General features: G+C 37.4%; 1 protein-coding gene across 2 annotated transcripts in view; it reads right to left on the reverse strand.

The window, feature by feature from the left end:
* Positions 1-6,185: 6,185 nt before the first annotated feature.
* NDUFS4 (NADH:ubiquinone oxidoreductase subunit S4) overlaps positions 6,186-23,849 on the reverse strand; it is a 112,675-nt gene continuing 95,011 nt past the window's right edge. For both annotated transcript variants that reach the window (XM_007076646.2, XM_042994916.1), the window contains exon 5: positions 6,186-6,403. In XM_007076646.2, coding sequence (XP_007076708.1) covers positions 6,300-6,403 — 104 coding nt within the window. In that variant the 3' untranslated portion in view covers positions 6,186-6,299. The remainder of the gene's footprint in view (positions 6,404-23,849) is intronic.

Raw genomic sequence — 23,849 nt, forward strand, 5'->3', positions numbered from 1 at the left:
CTCAGGTCGTGATCTCACGATTTGTGAGTTCGAGCCCTGCATCAGGCTCTGTGCTGACAGCTCAGAGCCTGGAGCCTGCTTCAGATTCTGTGTCTCTCCCTCTCTCTGCCCCTCCCCTGCTCATGCTCTCTCTCTCAATAAAACGTTAAAAAAATTAAAAAAAGAAAAAAGTAAATTCAATGCAAGATTATTGATTGGATCCAGATTTTAAGAAAATTAGTGCAAAAAAATCTTGGAGCAACCTCGCTAGATCAGAAAGAATATTGTTCCATTGTATCAGTGGTTAAATTTTTTTTATTGTGATAATGCTATTATGTTATACAGAAGAATGATGTCTTTTTTCAGGAGAGACACATCCTGAAGTATTTAGAGGTGACATCATGATGTATGCATCTTAGTTTTAAATGAAACTTATGTGGTGGAAGGGAAGGTAAATACATGTGACAAAACGGTTTAAAAAATATTAGAGTCTTAAACTTAAAAAAAAAAAAAAAAAGCATTTAAAAATAACTCTTTGGGGCACCTGGCTGGCCTTAGTCAGTGGAGCATGTGACTCTTGATCTTGGGGTTGTTGGTTTGAACCCCACATTGGGTACAGAGATTACTGAAAAATAAAATCTTTAAAAATAATAACTCATTAGTGCCTGGTGCAATTTTTAGATGGGTGTAAACAACATCGATACAAGCAGCTATTGACTAGAATCCCAGTAAATATCCACTAACAATTTCAAAGATGTATCAAGTGAAAACCAGGAGAGAGTAGATGTATGTATGGTTTGTATTCAGAATCCTCTAAATAATCAAACTGACCGTTGTTTATTCAGTTTTCCCAGGAATGAGTGAGACTTTGTGGAAGACAGAAACTATAATTCTTACTCTTCTAGACATTTACAGTATGACTGGAGAGAGAAGTTAGATTTATAAAAATACGAAAGATAAATATTAGAAAAATCTGAACGTTAAAAAACAAAGTTAAATTGTCCATTAGGTATCATGTTATAGAAAAATGTCATGGGAAAACATACACTCAATTAAAAAGTGTTCGATACTAAATTTTGTTTTAGAAAATATACGTACAGGGGCGCCTGGGTGGCTCAGTCAGTTAAGCGTCCAACTGTTGATTTGGCTCAGGTCATGATCTCATGGTTAGTGAGATTGAACCCTGCATGGGACTCTGTGCTGACAGTATGGAGCCTGCTTGGGGTTCTCTGTCTCCCTCACTTTCTGCTCCTCTCCTGCTCACATGCATGCTCTCTTTCAAATATTTTATTTAAAAAATATGTGTACATTGTTATTGTAATTTGTTTTCTAAAAAGAACATGTGTATGTAGGGAATAGAAAAAATACATGCACACCAATTGTATTACAATGGCCATCTTGGAATGGGAGGAATTTGTGATTATACTCGTCTTTAAATTCTATATAGATCAAGTATTTTTTTAATTTTTTTAATGTTTACTTATTGAGAGACAGAGAACAAGACGGGGAGGGGCAGAGAGACTGAGGGAGACACAGAATCTGAAGCAGGGTCCAGGCTCTGATCTGTCAGCACAGAGCCCAATGCAGGGCTTGAACTCACGAACTGGGAAATCATGACCTGAGCCAAGGTCAGACGTTTAACTGACTGAGCCACCCAGGTGCCCCTAGATCAAGTATTTTTGCAACACTTTTATAATCAGAGTACAAATATTTTATTTTTTATTAAAAAAAAATTTTTTTTAACGTTTATTCATCTTTGAGAGAGCATGAGCAGAGAAGGGGCAGAGAGAGGGAGACACAGAATCCAAAGCAGACTCCAGGCTCCGAGCAGTCAGCACAGAGCCTGGAGCCAGCTTCCGATTCTGTGTCTTCCTCTCTCTCTGCCCCTTCCTGCTCATGCTCTGGCTCTGGCTTTGTCTCAAAAATAAATAAAACATTAAAAAAAAAAAAAAAAAAGAATTCTAAAACACAGTTTAAAGTACACAGCAATGTATGCTAAGCACCAAACTGTCCTGTCAGTTCTGTCAGAACGTCATAGGGCTGGAGCACTCAAACACCTCTTCCTTCAAGATACAGAACTCCCACACAATGTTGTAGTTTCCTGTATATGACACAGTGAGTGCTCTTTGGCCATTGTGAATATATCATTTGATGTTCACCTATCCCATTAGATAAATTCCTCCATTTTGGAGATGAGGAAACAGGAGATTTAGAGAAACTTAATTAACTTTATAGGGATCACTGAGTGAGTGGTTGAACCATAATTCAATCTTTACTCATTCAAAATGACTAGTGTTGCTGGCAGAATAGAAGCTCCCACATTAGGTCCACAAGTAATAGGAGAGCAGGGACCTTGTCAGACTTGTTCCACTGTGACCCCAGGGTGCAACATAGTATATAATGTAGTACATAGCACATAGTAGTCATCAAATAAAAACTTATGTTTTTATTTTTTTTTATTTTTTTTAAATTTTTTAATATATGAAATTTACTGTCAAATTGGTATCCATACAACACCCAGTGCTCATCCCAAAAGGTGCCCTCCTCAATACCCATCACCCACCCTGCCCTCCCTCCCACCCCCCATCAACCCTCAGTTTGTTCTCAGTTTTTAACAGTCTCTTATGCTTTGGCTCTCTCCCACTCTAACCTTTTTTTTTTTTTTTTTTTTAAATAAAAACTTATGGTAATGAATAGGTCACTTCTTTGTCACTACAGTTTACAACTAAAAACTAGATAAACTGCCTTTCAAATTCAGTCAATAAAGGCAATAGCTTGGTATCTACAATTGAAATGATAACGCCAAAATTTTTACATTAAAATAGTGTGAAAAAAGTAAGACAAATTTGTGGCAATAGTATACTTTAGTAGGACTATTATTGGTAGAGTGATTTTTATAAATTTTCTTTTACATACAGGTTTACTTAACATAAAACATATACTATAAAAACGAGGGCTGTCTGGATTATTCTTTCTTTTCAGATCTGTCATACGCCAAAGGAAAAAAAATCTATTAAAAAACAACAAATGGGGCCCCTTGATGCTAGTCTTACAGAAATAAATTATAAATTATACTAAATATGATTATAAAAGTCACTGCATGGGCAGCACCTATATAGGGTAATGAGAAAGATGGAAACAACCTAGAAGCAGAGGCTCACTGATTTATTATGTAAAAGGGACCAGATATTGCAAGAGAAAAGAATACTGAATTTTTTTAGCCAATTCATGAGGTTGCCTAGGAAGTTAGTTCTACTAGAGTTAACAGAAATAGAGTGCTGTATTTGTTAAAAGTCAAAGTTAAGGTGGAATGCTGTATCTTTTTTTGAGGAAAATTTGCCTGTATTGCCTTATTGTATGGGATCAAAGTAGGTTTATTTTACTGAAATTTAAACTTATATTCATTGAAGTATATGTGGGTTTTTTTTGTTTTTTGAGAGAGTGAGAGAGAGAGAGAGAGTGAGAGAGGGAGAGGGGCTAGGGGAGAAAGAGTGTCTCAAGCAGGCTCCACACTCAGCACAGAGCCCAGTGCAGGGCTCAATCCCATGATGCTGGGGATTATGACCTGAGCCGAAAATAAAAGCTGGACACTCAACCAACTGAGCCACCCAGGTGCCCTCTGTGGAATTTCTTCACAGCCATACTGTAACATTTTGCAGAGTTTATAGCTCCCTTGAAATAAAATTCTAATTAAAATCACATTAAAATATATTTCAAGCTTAAAATTACAAGATCTGAATTGTAGTGTATATTTATGTCTATTTGATTATACAAATAATACAACCTTATGGTAATACATTTCAAAGTTGAAAGACCCAAGACTCAACTCTCCCACAATCAGTGGTAAAATCACATTACTGCTTTCTTACGTGTTTTTCCCAAAACATTCTAGGTACACAGATGTAATAAGTACCTGCTGCTGCACGCCCCCTGATGTTATCTACTATTGCTATTTTTTTCTACTTAGCAATATATCTTTAACAACATTCCAAACACATAGATTTTTTTTTTTTTTAAGTATTTATTTTGAGAGAGAAAGTGTGCATGAGCCGGGGAGGGGTGGAGAGGGGAGGGAAAGAATCCCAAGCAGGCTTTGCACTGTCAGAGACCAACATGGGATCTTATGACCACAAGATCACAACCTGAGCTGACATCCAGTGGGATACTTGACTGAGCCACCCAGGCGCCCATCTTGTTTCTAATAGCTGCATAATATCCCACCTATCTCAATTCCTCTTTTAATAAACATTTAGATTGTTCCAGCTTATTAGTTATTAGAAACCATTCTGTAGTATATTTGTACAGTCACTTCTGTGTATATCCATGGGCTATTTGTCTAGATGAGGACTTTTAGAATTAAATGGAATATACAGGGGGCGCCTGGGTGGCTCAGCTAGTTAAGCGTCCAGCTCTTAATATTGGCTCAAGTTATGATCTCCTGGTTTGTGAGTTTGAGTGCCACACTGACCATGTGGAGCCTGCTTGGGATTCTCTCTCTCTCTCTCTCTCTCTCCCTCCCTCCCTCCCTCTCTCTCTCTCCCTGCTCTTCCCCTACATGTGCACATGCACTCTCTCAAAATAAATAAAAATAGAATATACAGTTAACATTTTGGAAAGAGATTGCCATTATGGCTCTTCAAAAGATTGTACAAATTTATACTTTGATGTGTCTTCTTTGCTGGGCTAGGTCAATGTGGTATTAGTGTTTTTAAGAAATATAATCATGAGAAAGTACATAATTAGTATATAACTTTCAAAACATCAAAAGAATTTGGGGCGCCTGGGTGGCTCAGTCGGTTGAGCGGCCCACTTCGGCTCAGGTCATGATCTCGCAGTCCGTGAGTTCAAGCCCTGCGTTGGGCTCTGTGCTGACAGCTCGGAGCCTGTAGCCTGCTTCAGATTCTGTGTCTCCCTCTCTCTGGCCCTCCCCCGTTCATGCTATATCTCGGTCTCAAAAATAAATAAACATTAAAAAAAATTAAAAAAAAAAATCAAAGAATTTATTAGCAACCAAAAAAAATCATCTGCCACTGATCATATTTCTTTATAACTAAAGTAATTAAAAGTATGGAATGTGAAGACAGATATGGGTTCAAGTCCCAGCTTTGGCATTTAGGACCTGTGTAATTTTCAGTAGGTTATTTAGTCCTTTAAGCCTTGATTTAGGTCTTTGCAAAATGGGGGAAATAATAGTGCCTAACAGAATTATGATAAAGATTAGTGTACAAAACTGTTTAACGAAGAGACTGACGGGAGTATGTGCTTGATAACTCACAATGGATGACCTAAATGATTTAGCACATAGCAAGAGCATCTATTTACTTCTATTTTATAAAACCAATAGCGAATACAAAAAGATCTCCATCAAGGAACTGATTATTTTCTTGCAGTCTTTGAATTCATAAGAATATAAAATCTTCATCTGAACCCCTCACAGTCATGAACGTGAAATCCTGGGCAGAGTTTAGTATGTAACACAATTCATCTGGATTCAAACTTCGAGATAAAAAATTCTAATTAAAGAAGAACTTCAGTAATGAGATTTATCAACTGCAATGTAATCTTGAATTTCTCTAACCTAAGATAAAACAAGGGAATTTCTAAGACAGCATTATAACGATGATGGCTGGTAATTTATAAACAATTTTTCAGGGGAGCCTGGGTGGCTCAGTTGAGTGTCCGACTTGAGCTCAGGTCATGACCTCAGGTTCACGGGTTCGAGACCTACATTGGACTCTGTGCTGATAGCTCAGAGCCTGGAGCCTGCTTCTGATTCTGTGTCTCTCTCTGCCCCTTCCTGTTTGCTGTCTCTCAAAAATAAATAAACATTAAAATAATTTTTAACTATTTAATTCTATTTTATAAAATTTTATTTATTTTTGACAGAGTGTGAGTGAGCAAGAGGCAGAGAGTGAGCCTGGAGCAGGGCTTGAACTCACAAACTGTGAGATCATGACCTGAGCTGAAGTCGGATGATTAACCAACTGAGCCACCCAGGAGACCATTATAAGCACTATTAACTTGAGAATGGCTATAAAGAACGAAGTGTAAAACTCAAATGTTGCTGTTGATTTCAAGCATTCTTTTTAATAGATGTTAAATACTGAAATTACCTAGAAGTATGATCACCTCAAATCTCCACTATATATAGGAAATATATTCACTTTGAGACTTAAACATTTAAAATAGACACCACAAAATGTATCTGTGATTAAAGGTCGAATTTATTAGGAGATTAAGAAATGTATTATACATGGACTATAAATACTGCACAGCTGACTTTATTCACAGTCAAGCACAGAAATATAGTCAGTGCCAACCTATTTTGTGGATACTCTCGTTCTTTTGTTCCAAGAAAAATTTGCACCGTAAGACTTGGACTTGGGTTTTGGAACCTTCTTCTCTTCAATGTCATAGCTCCACCCTAGAAAACAAAAACAAACCCACAGAAACAATTAAAGAGGATACCTCAAGAGCACAGCAAGCAGAAGCTAACTTTCATAAATTTAATGTTTACTTATCAGGAGTGCAGTTCAGCAACCTGAAATAAACTTAGTAATGTGTTCCCTTATAATCCTGTGTGATAAGAGGGTCCAATATATTGTCTGAAGATGATTTACCATATCTCAAAAGTGTGACCCATGATTTGACTTCTCCTTGCTCAATATTCCTAATTCAATTATCAATGGTTACATATTCGCATAAAATTTTCCATTTCTCCAACATTTAAGTCATTTAACATGTGACTTCTTTAATAACTGCAGTAGGGAGCATTAAGCAATATAACCTGTTTCACTGTTTTCTAAAAACTAGTGCCTTTACAACAGTTTGGATCTCACTGGAAGCAATACAGGAAACATAGTTATATACTTAGTTATTTATACAAATGACATAGTTGCAGCAGACCATAAAAGATTACTTGGTTCAGCTCTCTGGATTTTGACAGGCTACTGATTAAATACAAAAAAAATTTCAGCATTTGCTTCAAGTGCTATCTATTTAGAATCCCAGGGACATACTTGATAACAATGCACAATTTCTGCCCTCACCAAAGGCCCATTGGATCAGAATCTCTGGTAGGGGGCTGGGACTGTTTACTTCCATGTTTTCTGCTGTAAGTCCAATTCTTCAGTTCTTCTAAGGTATGGAGAATGGAGAACAACTATTCAACATGCTCCTTCTTGAAGATGTAATTAAGTCATCTTTCTATTCCCTAGTCTAAGAAACCTCTAACTTTTACTTCATAAGATTCATTTTCCATACCTGTAATTTATTCTATCTGAGGGCTTTTTTCAAATAACTCCTCTTGAAACATGTGATCCATGGCTGAATCATGTAGCCATGTATAAAATGCCCAAACTGAATAATACAGGTATAATTAAGTAAACTTCTTGATCTTGTGAGTCATGAGTTCTAGTGCCTCTTGGTGAGTATAGAATTTGCTGCCACAAAGCTTTCATTCAATAGCCCCTTAGAATGCAATTTTGCCACAAAAGTGAAGCCTATGAAAATCAAGTCATCAAAGTATATTACTACTATTGCCTATTTCAGTGTCCAAAAAGAGGAAATAATTAATAATTCCACTGCTAGAACTCCATCTTCCATGAAAGTCCACGTGCTATAAGGAAACTGAGAAGCAGGAAAGCAAATGTAACAAATGGTTTAAAAATACAAATGAGGGGCACCTGGGTGGCTCAGTCAGTTGAGCATCTATCTGACTCGATTTCAGCTCACATCATGATCCCAGGGTTGTAGGGGCTGGTTGTTGTGATGTGCGCTGAGCATGGAGCCTGCTTAAGATTTCCCTCTCTCCCTCCCTCCATCTCCCACCCCCCTCTTGCCCCATTCCCTGCTTTTGCTCTCTCTTTAAAAATACAAATACAAATGAAACCTCAAAATCCAGGACACAAAATACTGATTCACTTGCTTAAACATAACCTTACTTTCATAGGGGAAAGTTTTGAGTACTTTTTTTTTTTTTTTTAATTTTTTTTTTTCAACGTTTTTTATTTATTTTTGGGACAGAGAGAGACAGAGCATGAACGGGGGAGGGGCAGAGAGAGAGGGAGACACAGAATCGGAAACAGGCTCCAGGCTCCGAGCCATCAGCCCAGAGCCTGACACGGGGCTCGAACTCACAGACCGCGAGATCGTGACCTGGCTGAAGTCGGACGCTTAACCGACTGCGCCACCCAGGCGCCCCTTGAGTACTTTTTAATGTACTAAAACAGGAAAAAAAAATCAAAGCTAGGTCTTACTTTAAGAGGATCTGAACATTAACAAGTAGCTATTTGCATTTCAAAAAATGTACTAAGGGGCCTAAGAATAGTACCTACCTCATACGTTGTCATGAGATTTAAACAAACTTACGTGAAGTGCTCAGAAAACGCCTGGCACTTAATCATTTACTGATTCTATGAAAAAGGTACTTTTCTAAAACTTTTATATGAATTAATATTATGTCCTTTATATAACTGAGGAAACTGAGGCACAGAGTGGTTAGGAAACCAGCACAAGCTCACTCAGGAAGGGACAGAATGAAGATTTGAACAAAGACAACCTGATTCTGGAGCCTGTGCCTTAACTAATACTGTGTCTCTTGTGTTTACAGCAAGCACATGATAAATGTTCAGCTATTCTTTCTCTCTCAGATTTACCTGCCAGTTTGTAGCTACACATTTTCTACATGAAGTATTAATGTAAATAAAACTTTCATCACACTGGAACCTAATAATTTTGAATTAACTATAGAAAGGAATTTTGTAAGCAAATTAATACTGTAAACTGAGCATAACTTTAACATTATAAACTTCTCAAGCACCTCCTACATTAGCTAGCAAATGATGCTGTTAACTATAAAAAATACTCAATTCAATAAAGCAGGTATAATGATATTTACTCAGCATTTGCTATTCATTTAATGATTGCATACTCTGTGTCAGGGACTGTTTAGACACCAAAGGTAAAGCAGTGAATAAACTCCCAAACTTCCTTAAGTTAGTAGAAGAGAAATTAATAAATGCACAGTATATTAGGTGCTAATACAGTAATAACTAAGATTAAAAAATACATATTATATGCTAACAAGCACTAAAGAGAAAACACTTTAGAGAGGGTGGACAGGGAAGACCTCCCTCCTTGAGAAGGTCACATGTGACTTGAAGACCTGAGGGAGGTCGGAGAGTAAGACAGGTGGAGGTCTGGGAAAGAGCTTGCAGGCAAAAAGAACAAGTACAAAGGCCTGGAGGCAGGAGTGAGTGTCCCTGGTATTCAAAATCCTGTGCTAAGTGCTTTCAATGTATTTTTATAGAGTTTTAAAACTGAGATCATAGGTTGCTTGGCTTATGGATTAGGCATTATATATACACCCTGATTTTGTATTTAATCATGAGGAAAAATAAAACACAGGGAAGACAAATAAGCAGCATAAAGCCACATGGCTAAGTGGCAAAGCCAGAGTTTTCACTGAGGTTGACTTTAAAACTATGCACCCAACCACCTCATAAACAAAACCTTTTCTTTAGAAGCATCTTATAATTGCAATTTTTATCTATTTCACACCCATTTCCTTTCAATCTTTGTGATTTTGTGATATTTTTCCCCCTTGATTTTTAGAAATGTGTTGAAAAGACTGTTTCAAGAATGCCTGGAAAGTCTATGTCCCTCATACATGTCCCTCCATACCCACCCAAGTTGTGGAGAAAGGAAAAGGTTTCTAGAGAATTGTCTGATTATATGGACTGTTGGTAAGTCACCTACCCAGGCCTCCATGATCTCTTCTTGCCAAGTGATGGGTGAGAGTCCCTATGCTCCCTACTCTGTCCCCCTCCCCACCGCCTCTTCCCAACACACTCTCCAGTCCAATAAAGACATTATTATACACGGACAGATACCTGATAATTACTCTCTCATTTACATGGTTAATCTTTCAACCATCAGGGAGAAAAAAAAAATTTTTTACTGCATCAGAATGCAGACATAGCTCTATTATCTGTTTCGTTCATGGAGTCTCAACATGCTGTTAGGGTCACTGCAATGTGAGAAGACTGGGATTTTGTACACATGAAAGAACAACTGGTTTGGGTTTTCTCCTGGTAACTAAGGAGTGACCTGGCTCTTAGAAACTGTGAGCCAGATTATAGTTGCTGTTGATGGTGATAACAACAATAAATAGAAGTATCATTATAGGGATTGGAATGTGGATGGGCAAAACACCCTGGGAAAACAAACAAAAACACACATGGAAGAAACCAGCATTTGCTAACAGCGTCCATCTCTATGTTATTACTCTACCACAGCCACCTGTGATGTTAGGATATATAGAGGAAAAAGTCTGTTCTCACATTTTTCTGGGGAAGTAATTTTGTTCTCAAAGATGCACAAGCAACTTAAGCTTCTCTGATTAAGTAAAAGGAAAGGGTTGGAGGAAATCTAATGATAACTCACAAGAGACTGAAACTCAAGTAAGAGTCTACATAAATCTTTTGGATTTTCTATCCATCATGGAGAAGATATAGATCTGATGCTGTGATGAAAATTTGCTCTTTTTGGGAGAACTCTATCAAGAGTCTGACCACATTTCCAAGCATCCTTCTCCCAAGTGTTTACCTTATAATGCCTGGATCAACAAATTTACTGGTTCCACTATACTTCATATGAGAATCTTTCCCAAGTTATTTATTATAATATTGTGATAATATGAAGGCTACTGGAGCAAGCAGTAAGCCTTAGCTTAAAAGATAACCATAAGAATAACACCACACTTGAAAGGGCATTAAACATTTGTACTTAATGGGTAAGGTACATGAATTGTGCTCCTTTTCTACCTCCTTTTTGACAGTTCTTGAAAAGAAAGAACAACAAAAAGAACATAATATAACTTGCAAGAAATAGGACGTAAAAATTTAAGAATGGAATTTTATTTGTGAAATGTTTAAATTTCTGTAGGAATTTGCTTTTCAACACTTAGTTTTTTTTTTTTTTTTTAAAGAACTCAAACTTGAGTTTCTGAATGAGATCATGGAAGTGAAAACACCTGCACTATCTGAAGAATGCTTATTCAAAATGAAGATGTAGTCTATCTATGACAGTGGTCCCAATATGTTGTTCCATTAGGACACTGAAAACCACTCCTTACTCTTCCCAGCTGTGCAACAGAAGATGATCAAAGCAACTGAGTCCAAAGCAGCTGCCCCAGGGATGGGGTAAGCTCCTAGGGCTGCCGTCACTTCCCACTGAGGAGAGCAGCCATATGGCACGGATTAACCACAAATCCAACCACCAGCACCTAAATGATGAGAAGCTGACTCCCTTTGCTGTTTCACACACTGGAATGCTTTCACAAAGATATTTTCATCTTTAAGCCCTAGTATCAGAGAAGTACCTCTGGCAAATACTCTAGTAAACATAAAATGTGACCTGTAATATCTCATGCTTAATTTCTTTTTTGGAAATATGCCCACTTATTTTGTTGATCTCCAGGCAGTGGTTGGGATACTCTACTTCCTATGATATGAATGTTTGGGGTAATCTTTGAAATGTACCTAAAAAAGCCCAAGGCCCCAAACTCAAAAACCAACCACATAAGGCCTCTGAACAAAACCAGACCACAACAATTAACTTGTGAATTCTATGTATGAGACATAAAAATTCCATTCAGTTTTATTTACAGAACCATTTTATTTATGGTCCAGTAATGCAAACTATTCATCGGTGCTTTTATTGCTTGTGAAATATGTTACCTCTAGTAACTTTGGTTCAAGCCCTATAAAATGTCTTTCACCTGTAACAATCTAATCTCAAACCCTGACATTAGTTCGGAAGTGAACAGTTTAATGATTTTTCCTACTGTCCATTTGTGTGCAAAGCAAGAAGCACAACATAATTTGGCACAAACTGACATAACTGGCGGTCATTGCTAACAGAGGCATGGGATGAGAATAGCAAAGGCTTTGGGAAGCCAAAGAAGGTATGTTGATACTTGGAAGGTTTCAAAGTTCCTCACCAGGCTATGTACCCATATTATGCCTGAGTAAAAGCAAAGCACAAACTTTTCAAATATAATTTAAAAGAGGAGGGGGCTGATAGCCTTTGAGGAATTTCACTTTAAAAGTCCCTCTATTTTGAAATTCCCTAGTACCTAATAAATATTTGGGGGTGGGGGAGTTCAGATTAATTTGAAAGTATCTTAGATCTTCTTTTAGAAAATATTATGGAGGAGAAATAACGTTGGGATACACTAGCAAAGCAATTCTGTCCACAAAAATTATATGAACTTATTTAAACAAGCAAATAAGGTAAAAATGTGAGGCACCTGAAATATTTATTAGATTAGTAACACCCTACACCTGCCACAGCTGCAACACCTCAAAATAAAATCCCACCTTTGATGTGATAGTCAATGACCCCCTTAAATTTTCTTTTCAAATAATACAGTTGCTCTACAGTATTATTTTTATTTCCAAAGCAGTAATTGGAACCACATTATTCAGAATTTGCCACAAAACAAACTGGTTTGTGTTCCAAAAGTACATATGAAAATCAGTCATTAGAAATTGAGAACACATTTTTTCTAGAAAAAGAAACTATATAACAGTGGTAAATGTCCAAAAGTCAATGAGATGTCTGTGCATAGGAATTTCCAAATCCCATATTACACTAGGCACCTCACTAAGCCACCATGTACATATAACACGATCGCCAAGAGAAAAATTATTTCAGACCTCCAACAGGAAATCTATCTCTCCTCCACCCCCTCCAACATGTCTATCTTTGTCTCTCAGGTGCCTCAACAGGTCAGGAGTCAAGCTGAATACTTCCCAGGCTACAAGACAGCCAGTACCTACAACTGGGGACTGAGAAGAAAAAGTTATGTAGAAAAAAACTGGGGCTTCACCAGAAAATAATGTAGTATCTATAGTATACCAGATCTCAGCCCTGATCATGGTCTTTGAGTTATTCTGAAACCCTGTAAAATGTAGGTACAAACAGTCCTCATAATTTGTGGATTCTGTATTTGTGAATTTGCCTACTCACTAAAATTTACTTGTAACCCCCAAATCAATGTTCATGATGCTTTCATGGTCATTAGTGACACGCACAGACCTTTAAAATTAGATTCACCCAACATACATGTTTCCAGCTGAGGTCAAGTAAGGTAATGTTCTGTGCCTTCTTGTTTCCAACCTCATATTGTAAACAAGTGTCCTTTTCGTGTTCTATTTACAGCCACATTGTTTGTATTTTTTTCCTTGAAGATTTTGCTGTTTAAAATGGCCCCACAAGTATAGTGCTTCAGTGCTTTCTAGTGTTCCTAAGCACAAAAAGGTTCTGATATGCCAGTATGTGTATCAGGTAAGCTTCACTCAGGCATAAGTTACAAGTGCTGTTGGCTATGAGTTCAATGTTCATGAATCAACGATATACATTAAATTAGGTGTTTTTAAACATGTGAATGGAATCACATTTTAAAAAGGTTACGTATTGCTTGGCTAACAAAGTAGTGCGATCAGGGGCTTGCAGGAATTTAATTTTGTATTTTCCTAGGAGCAGTATTTCCGTATTTGCTAATTTAGTGTTTGTTGGGACTTTATAGATCATAACTATCATGAATAATGAGAACCAACTGTAATAGATACATAAATTCTGTCTGGTGACTCCACCCTACCCCCTCTGAAAAAAAAAAAGTCTGTTTCCATTTGTAATTCATCTCAAATTTCCTTTATATAAATTTGTGCCATATTGATTTTTCCTTTGAATTGGTTACAATATCTGCCTGGCTCCCTTATTTCATGACTAAAATAAATTTAAATAAATTTTAAAAACGTTCATTTATATCTATATTAGAGTCATGATTTTATCTTTTTCAGGAAATTCTTTTAACAATTTTGGAGGTCCCATTGAGACACCTAATAATAGATCCACCAACCAAAACACCAGAAGTTGAGTGCCTTATTTTAAGCGCAGGTATGTCTTTTCTTGGTAAATACAAGAGAACTTTGCTGACTCTCCATTTTTCTAATTTTAACTTTGCTCTCTACTATGTCTGGAAATTGGTTTTATGGTCTAATTATTTGATGATTCCCTTAAGTGAATTAATGGCTTTAGAGATCTATTCTCATTTTGTTTGTTTGTTTATGAGCTTGCAAGCATGAGTGGGAGGGGCAGAGACAGAGGAGATAGAGAATCCCAAGCAGGCTCCCTCCTCTCTGTCAGCACAGAGACCCATGTCAGGCAAGAATTGAAGAACCAGGAGATCCTGACCTGAGCCAAAATCAAGAGTAGAAAGTTTGAGTGAGCCACCTAGGTGCTCCTCTATTCTCATTTTAAATAGCGGGAGAAAAGACAGAAAATCTGGTTTGTTGGTCTTTGAGGTTTATTTGACTCAAACAAATGAAGAATTTATACTCACTTAGAACAGCTCTTTAGTATGGACTAGTGAATTTCATAATTCTGTTAACTGTTAAACCACGACTGAAATTTTAGAACTGAAGTTGTAAGCTCTCTGTGACTATTAGTCTGTCTACATGTCTATTAATTCAGAAGGGCCTTTACCTCTCATATGTGTGGGTAATGTTTTTCTACCTCTACATGACATTAATGAATTAGATTACAAAAATCTCTTTTAGAGGCTCTGTTCTGATTGGCTTATAAAGAAAAATAAGTGCTTGTGTAAGTATTCCTAAAAATCTTGGGGCACCTGGGTGGCTCAGTCAGTTAAGCTTCCGACTTTGGCTCAGGTCATGACCTCATGGTTCCTGAGTAGTTCCTGACTTCGAGCCCAGCATCAGGCTCTCTGCTGTCAGTGCAGAGTTCACTTCTGGATCCTCTACCTGTCCCCACCCCTCTGCCCTTCCCCTGCTTGCTCTCTCTCTCTCTCTCTCTCTCTCTCAAGAACAAAAATAAAAGAATTCTTAAAATTCTTAGAAAACAAGGAAATTCAACTTCTAAATAGTCTTAATGTGCTAGATTTTAAAAAGTTTTCTTCCCCCCCCCCCCCCCAATTTATGTGAAAGAGAGAGACCACATGCAGCACAGAGAGAGGGAGAAAAAGAATCCCAAGCAGGCTCCATCCACAACATCAGCACAGAGCCCAACCAAACTCCTGAGCTGTGAGACTGTGACTTGAGCTGAAATCAAGAGTTGGGTGCTTAACTGACTGGGCCACCCAGGTGCCCCTGAAGACCTAAGGAACGTTTGTTTAAGAATTCAAGTTTAGATTAACATAGGTGAATCTGGGGTGCCTGGCTGGCTTGGTCGGAAGAGCGTGCCAGCCTCGATCTCTGGGTTGTGAGTTTCAGCCCCATGTTGGGTGTAGAGAATTAAAAAAAAAAAAAAAAAAAAAAATATATTGATGAATCTTTGGCAAACAAGACAAATAATTTTGATTTAATAAAAGAAGCTATGTTTTCTTTAATAGTGTTAAATATAACACATAGATCTTTATTCTACCTCGATATATTCTTTGTGAGCTTATATAAATTTACTGATCGAATAAGCTAGTATTACTTCTGCTTAATGTTTATAATCCTAAAACATATAAATCTGTGTTTATCCAAAATGATTCATTATTCTGGTAATTTTAACAGTAATAGTTTTGTAGTATGTCACATTGAAACTTAACTTCCAGGGCACCTAGGTGGCTCGTTGTTATGTGAATTTCTACGTTTGGCTAGTTTACAAAAATATTGGTGTGTAACAGTTTTCAATGATCTCTGTTTTCTCTATAAAATCCAAGTAACTTTCATTAAAAGATACAATTAATATACATGAATCAAATTCTACTAGGAGTGGTAGTGGCAGAGTTGCAACTTGGTATGCAAGGTAATGAGATGTGTTTCTGTTTACCAATGGAAAAAGAGAACAGTGAGTATAGAGGCCGCTTTTAGGCAACCAACTTGAACACTGGAAACCTGATCAAGGCAAAACGGCCCACAGCTACCACAGGGCTGAATGCAAACAGGCTCCCTGAGTGACCCACGTCTAAATAGCCACAGGCCCTAACTGACCAATTACAACCAGGCACAGTTCTGAAGATTACCAAAAAAGGGAAAATTCTATATTCCCTCACTCTGTCCTGTAACTGTGGCCCCTCACCACCACCGCGTAGGAGACAGTCTCTCCTTCGCTGTCCTGCCTGCTGCTCCCTTGAAGTGTATTCAATAAACTTCTGTTCTGCCTTGGGTGAATTCTTACACCGCTTGCACCACTGGCCTCTGCCTGATTGGGTTGCCCCACATTTGATGACCTCCCCATCTGATCCGGTCCCCTCACAGTTAGGTCCTAAAGTAAATAACTGTTCCAGAATGAGAAAGAAAATGGTGAAGGACATAACCTGAATGAATACAGAAAGTTATATAAGATTTGTAAAAAAAACAAAAAAACCCCCCACTTTTATTTGCCTTACATGTCTAAAAAACAAGTCTGAAAAGCTATGAAACGTTTACAATCTTCACAAAGTTTGCTAAGTTTTGGTAGGCTTATTTCATTAGTTCACTGTTCCCTGCCTCAACATGAAGGGTTAATTCTTTTTGTCTCATCTGCCTAGATTTCAAAGGTTCTGTGGTTTACCACAATAACCTTAGATGTTTTACACATATGAACCCTATATGCTTTACGTCCTTGATGACTTCTGTGAGAGCTCAGGTTTTTTACAGTTACGTTACCTTTTATGTTTGTAAGTTTTTTTTTTTTAATGTTTATTTTTGAGAGAGAGAGAGAGAGAGAGAGAGCGCGCGAGCGAGCATGAGTGGGGAGGAGCAGCGAAAGAGAGGGAAACACAGAATCTGAAGCAGGCTCCAGGCTCTGAGTTGTCGGCACAGAGCCCAACCTGGGGCTCGAGCCCACCAACCAGGAGATGGTGACCTGAGCTGAAGTCAGTTGCCTAACCGACTGAGCCACCCAGGCGCGCTTATATTTGTAAGTTTTATCCTTACTATGAAGTGAGCAGCCAAGTACTGTCTGTCTGGCACCCATGATCCTATTCCTATCCTAAGTGTGCATATCTACAGACATTTTGTTTTTTGCCTCCTCAAAATAAAAAAGCCTAAATGTAAACTAAAACATTCAGATTATCTTTGTACCTAAAACTATCTTTGAGATTCCCCAGAGGGCCTCTGGAAGATCACAAAGATGTATTCTTTCAACCTTGTGAAAAGAGAGGAAATAACTAGGTTTATTTGACACGTTATTATTGATGAGTAGCATTACAAGAATTATCAAGTCAGAAGAGATGCTTAACCCTCCTGAGGTTAAATGTGTATGGGTAAAATATTATTAATATAAATATTTCACAAATTTATGCTATATGCTAAGTATAGGTTCTCAGTGCCCTCACTGTCCATGCTGTGTTACTTATCAGACACAATTTCAGTTTTCTTTAAAAATAGCAACTTGTGGGGGCGGGGGGCACATGGTGGCTTAGTCGGCTAAGCATCCCACTTAGGCCCAGGTCTTGACCTTGCAGTTCATGAGTTCGAGACCCACATCAGGGTCTGGTGCTGACAGCTCAGAGCCTGGAGCCTGCTTCCTATTCTGTGTCTCCCTCTATGCCCCTGCCCCACTGACACTCTGTCTCTCAAAAATAAACATTAAAGAAATAATAATAACAACTTTGTTGCATCTTCCTTAGTTTGGAAATCCTATCTCCTAAGGTTAGTATATGTAAATCAGGAATCCTATCACTTATCAATGGTGTTTTATTAATACACAAATGCTTAGGACCTACCCCAGACTTACTGAATCTCTTTACTTGATTTTCTTGATATACTTTTGGTATATTCTTACTATAATGTTTGGTGCATTCAGGAAATATATCTCAGGATTATTATATTTCTCTGGAAGTATTCATCCATTTTTATAAATTAGATGCACATTCACTGTCTTCTTTGAAAAGAGTCTTTAATATTGTTTATAGATATTTTGTCTATAACATTTTTGGTATGACTTTAAGTTGCATTATCCTTGTTACAAATATTTCACTTCTGAAATTTACCAGTAATGTTAACTACGGCCATCTTAAGTCTTTTATCATTTATGGATAGATTGTTTTGTTTTACTCTGATGCTTCCCTGAAAGCTCCTGAAATCAGTTACAGGCCTGAGTGCTTTGTCTTCAAAAAAGAGAGACTGCCTCAGAGCTCTGTGAAGGACTGTTATTCCTGGCTTTAGGCTTCTGATGGCATAAATAATTGTAAGACCAGACCAGTGGACTAAGTCAACATTTCCAGAACTCTAGTTGAGCACCAGATAAATTAAGGATCCAGTGAAACAAGAATTAACTATATAGGACTGAATGCACTGATAGGGCCTAAAATGTTCTATTTTCTGGACATTTAAGGAAGTCCTTTCCCTTTCTTCTGAGATATCTACAATTTAGTAGACTCTGTTTTGTAAACTAAAATTTACATCATTCTTAAATGACAGGAGTCTCCCTGAATGACCCCTACAGAATTTGGGAACTCTTATTGAATATTCTTATATTCATGGTAATACCGTTATTTGTACATGTTCAATATGTCCTTTTTATTAGAACATTAGTGTAAACAATGGTTATGCAATGAAGGTCTTACCTCGATCGACATATTTGACAACGATGCTCATTTAATCAGATATGACCAGACACTTTAAAAGAACTAAAGTTGACTTTATGAGGCCAATGCTTACAAACTCCTTCCAGGAAAAGTGGCCTGGCACCAGGCTTACAAAGTTCCCCAAGGTAGTAAAGAACCTTATTCTGAGGACCCTAGGATATTTTGGGGACCTTGAGAAGGGAGAAAGAATTTGCCTAAATTAATAGGCATCACACAGAAGAAATCTGGTTGGTAGTTATTGGCTGTGAAAAGTCTAATCTGAGATTCCTTATGAAAAATTTCACAGCAAAGCAAACTTACAAAAGCTTACATGGTAAAGAGCAGAACTGCTGCCCCCAAAAATGCCTTTTTTGGCATAAGGATTATTTTGAGCTTGTTATTTTTCAGAAGCAGTAAAATCTCTGAAAATGAAGAAATTGGCCTTTTGTGAGGGACATTTACATTTATAAGGGAAATCTCCATTTGTAAAGGTGCCTCCCTCTCAGTACTAGGAAGAGGAGGAGGACTAAAACTTGGGAAACTCACCAATGGAGAAGTCTTGAAATTAAATCTGCATAACAATTAAACCCTTGTTTATGGTGCTTTGCCTGATAACCTCCAAACTCACTCTCCCTAGCACCGCCCCCACCCCAAATCTTTTGTCTTTAGCTGGAGATAATACTTAAGGTGGTGGCAATGGCCATTTTGGAATTACTCAGTGTTCCTGGGTATATAGGAGGTATAAATGTTATTAAACTTGTTTGTTAATCTTTTCATTATGGGGGGGGGGGCGGAGTCTCAACCAAGAACCTAGAAAGTTAGAGGGAAAATTATTTTTCCTCTCCTACTGTGGCAAATTAAGCATTCTTGCTACACATAAATAAATCAGGTCATTTATTAGGCCAACATTTTGTGATCATAATCTTTCTTTATACTTTTTTTAATCGTAAAAGGGGAAGAGTGGAAACAAATTCTGTTTCAGTAGAAAATGGCATTATCTATAGCATGCCCTCCCTACCCCTTCCAGGTTAACAGATTCCAGCTTAATTCCTTGTCTTTCGGCTATTTTATTTCTTTTTACATTGTATGATAGATATGCAAATTATGTCCTGTGTCCTACTGGTGGTGATTTAATTAACTCCCCTCCCCCACAAAACCTCCATCTGTCTCTATTTGCATTCCTTTTTTCTACATACTTTGTGCTGTTTTGACTTTTTGAACTGGTTATAACATCTACCTACTTCCTTTATATCACATGATAAAATGAATCCTTTAACAAGAACTTTTGTATCTGTAGGAGTCATGATTCCTAGCTTTCAAAACAAAGGCATCTTTTAACAGGTGTGTGGATGTGAGGTTGAGACCCGCATTCGAAGGTTTAAGTTAGGTGGAAGTCCAGACTTTGCTGATGGGGTCTACTTCTGGGATAATTCTAAATCCTACCTCCTTATTTTCCTGAATCAAGGGCTCGACCTGTCTACTTCCTCCCCTGTTCTACCTTCTGTTACTTTGGAGGCAGCTTTTCCTCTCCAACAGACCCACTGTGGACAGAATGCAGTTTCACAGTTTATCCTCTATCCTCCTGCTCCTGAAAGAAACCCTCCACTATTTTGAGAATTTCAAAGAGTTTTTATAGCTAACAACAATGAGAAAAACACAGGGGGTAAAATGACCTACCAGAGGAAAGTCACAAAGTTTCAAATCAGATCAAACAGGGAAAAGGCCATTTCTGGTTTTCATTAGCATGTAAATGGTAGTAGATCCTAGTCTTCGACCACTTTTCCACAACTATCTTACTCCTCCTCTCTCTGTGATGCAGCTTCCTTCTCCTCCCCGCCTTCAACCACCTCAGGAAACACCAGGAAAAGACAAAAGCCACAATGGGTGAGAAAGGTGGGTCTTTTCAGTACACAAAGAACTAAAGTAAGGTTCATCTACATTTCAGAGGAAACCCCAGATACTCTTTTCTCTTTTTTACAAAGAAAGGTTATCTTTGAAGAGTTCCTCTGGAGTATTTGCTGAGCTCAAAGAGGAGACCTTCAGGATGAGGCCCTGGGGTTAAACCCAAGACACCCAGGGTATTTATATTTCCTTTACTTAGTGTGTATGTTGGGGGAGGTTGAGAAGTAAGATTTGGCAAAGGGGAAGGTAAGGAGAAGAGGGGAAGCCACAGGGAGAATAGTATTCGGTCTCTTCTCCTTTCCCACTCCCTAATTCCACAGAACTTTGAAGAAGTGAGGTATGGTAAGAAGAGAGACCTAAGCAAAACAGAAGCGGGGGTCGGGGGGGTGGTAGTTATAGGAGTTATTAAAAGCAGGAAGAAGAGAGCTTCTTTTAGTCTCAGAAATATATTCTTATATAAAAAGATGAACCTGCACAATACCTTATTTGGTTAAGAAACTGAAAATAGGCGATTAATGGGATTTTGTGGTATACTCTTGGTCTCTTTTAGCTACGTTATTTCATCATTATATTATGTGTAACATAAGATTTCCACTTATCTTTCATACTGGGTAAGAGTAAAGAATAGAACTATATTTCTTCAATATAAAATGTGAAATCCTCAAAGTTGGATAAGGTTTTCTTATTTCTTATATTAACTATAGAATATAAGTAAAATATTTAGAATCTGTATACTGATGTGGAGAACAAGGCAAAAGAAAAAAAATTAAAATTCCTTAAAACTTACAACCCACTGACAAGTACTTGGGACAGGCAGGGTGACCTTCCTCCAGGAACTCAACTGCCTTAATGTTAATACTTTGCTAGAAACAAAAGGCAACCTTAGCTTGACATTATCCCGACCTCCAGGATACTGTAAAAATCTCTTTGGAAACTTCCTTTATCTCTATAACCCCAAGATATATGTTAGCAATCATCCTCCAAGCATAAGGCCTACTGATACACGTCTGAAGGGTCTCAAGGCTTAAGTTTTTACTAGACAATAGTAAATGACCTTTTCCTAACAGCAGCCCCTCAAGGTCTTAGAAATCTTGTTTCCAAATTCCTCAGAGGCTTATGCTATCCTGAGCCCCCTCCCAACTTGAAAGTGCAGCTATTTCTGCCCATGGGTCCTATTTCCCTGCTTTAATAAAACCACCTTTTTGCACCAAAGACATCAAGAATCTTTGATTATTCGTTCCCGAACCCCAATATTTTCACATCATATAACAATGTATATTCTGTATACTGCTAAATACTATAGATTAGTGCTGTCCAATAGAAACAATGTAAATCACATATAATTTTTTTTGAACACCAGAACTTTAATGATTGTAAGGAGTGATAAAATTTGATACAGGTTATAATGACATTATATTTGATTTTTCAAGGTTAGTGAAATTATACCTACATTAATAATTCTGAATGTCCTATTGGTACATTAGGAAGTATCTAAAATAAGGCAAATATAATGGAGTTTAATTAACAAGTTCTCAACTATTATGATAGCTTTCAGAATAGCAAAGTATGTAATTGAACAAGTTGAATGAACATTTCCTTTTTGTATTTATATATAAGAGATACAAAAGAAAGTAATATACATTTCCTGCGTATATCTATCTATAAGCCTCCCATATAAGACTTCTGTAAATAATCCTGCCTGATTGTCCACTACACCCATGCATACCTCAAGCTACAAGGCCCTGCATAATGACTCTTGTCTACCCCCTACGTCTCATTTCCTGGAATTATGTCCTCACTCTGCCCTAGCTGATTCTTCTAGTTCCTTGATGCACTCTTTTCTACCTCAGAACAGATTATTTCTCTCCTGCTCTAGATCCTACTTTTCCAAATCTTACGCCTGAAAGGCCATTCAGGGAAGTCTCATCATTCTTTTTCTTTTTCTTTAAATCATCATTGATTTTTGCTGTCCATGTTTTCAGAGCTTCCTTCCTTCTTGGTGCCTAAACTGGGTTCCATGGAGAGAGAGAGAAAAGTACCTGTTCAACAAGTCTGTCACACTTTGAATCCTGGTAGGTATATTGTGCCTCTGATCTGAAAGACAGAACTTCAGTAGTTCTAATAACTTTTGACCCTTAACCAAGAGGGCTCAAGCCCAGTCCATATGGCAGAAATGTAAATGGACGCATATGGTTGGTATATCACTTCCTGTATCATCCTCTTTTTATTTTCCACAGATGAATTTTCTCATTGAAAGCACCTTCTGAATCTGGCTACGAAACAAAAACTTCGGAGCATATGAATGAAGTTCTATATTTTCTGGGGACTAAACATGGATTTTCTGTAGTAGCTAATGAACACTATTTTATCATTCCAGATTTTCCTGAATCTAATCACCTAAGCAATATTCACACTCCTTTAAGAAGCCAACATTGACAAAACATTGGAGCTGATGTGAGTTTTGGATTATTCTTTCTTTTTTACTAGCTCATGTTTATAATCACTCCAATAGGATAGGGATGCAAGCATATAAACAGGTTATCTGGTTGAATCACATATATTCTAAAATTTTCAGTTTGTTTATTTAAGTAATCTTTACACCCAATGCAGGGCTTGAACTCATGAGCCCGAGATCAACAGCTGCATGTTCTTCTGACTGAGCCAGCCAGGTGCCCCAGTATAACTTTAAGCTTTCTAGTAGCCACTTTAATAAATGACTAAAGAAATAGTAGGAAAAGAAAGAGGTAGAATTTATTTTAATCCTCTTTTCCTACCCCAATACATAATCAATATAAAAACTTAGATATTAACACCAAGTCTTTGAAATACAGGGAATATTTTACACTTACAGCACATTTTAATTTGCACAAGACACATTTCAAGTGCTATACAGACACATGTGGCTACCATACTGGACAGTGCTGACCTAATGATTAAGATCTACTAGCAGCATAGCATAAAAAATACTGCACTTGAAATTTAGGAACTCGGGCTCTATCAGTTAAGAGCTATGTGATTGATCTTGGTCTTGTTTTATTAACTTCTAGGCCTCTATATCCTTAAAAAAGAGTTTAGGACAAATAACATACACCTTGGAAAACAGCTCTAACATTATGAAATCATCATCTTAAGTACACTGGGATATACTTAAGTTTATCCATTAATAAACTCAGGATAAGCTCCAAATTAGAAAAACATTGGTTGTATTTTACCAACACATCAGAATATAAGAGATTGTTAATCATTCTACTACAATTTCCTTTCTCTAGATTTCTAGTTACAGGGAATTAATTATAATAAAAGGCATAACAAGTAGCCAAATAAAAGTGATTTACAGAAAAGTTAAAACATGATTTGGAGAACAATTTATAAGACATCCAAATGTATAGTTCAAACTCAC

Source organism: Panthera tigris, chromosome A1 (genome assembly GCF_018350195.1).
Source record: "Panthera tigris isolate Pti1 chromosome A1, P.tigris_Pti1_mat1.1, whole genome shotgun sequence".
Classification (NCBI taxonomy): Eukaryota; Metazoa; Chordata; class Mammalia; order Carnivora; family Felidae; genus Panthera; species Panthera tigris.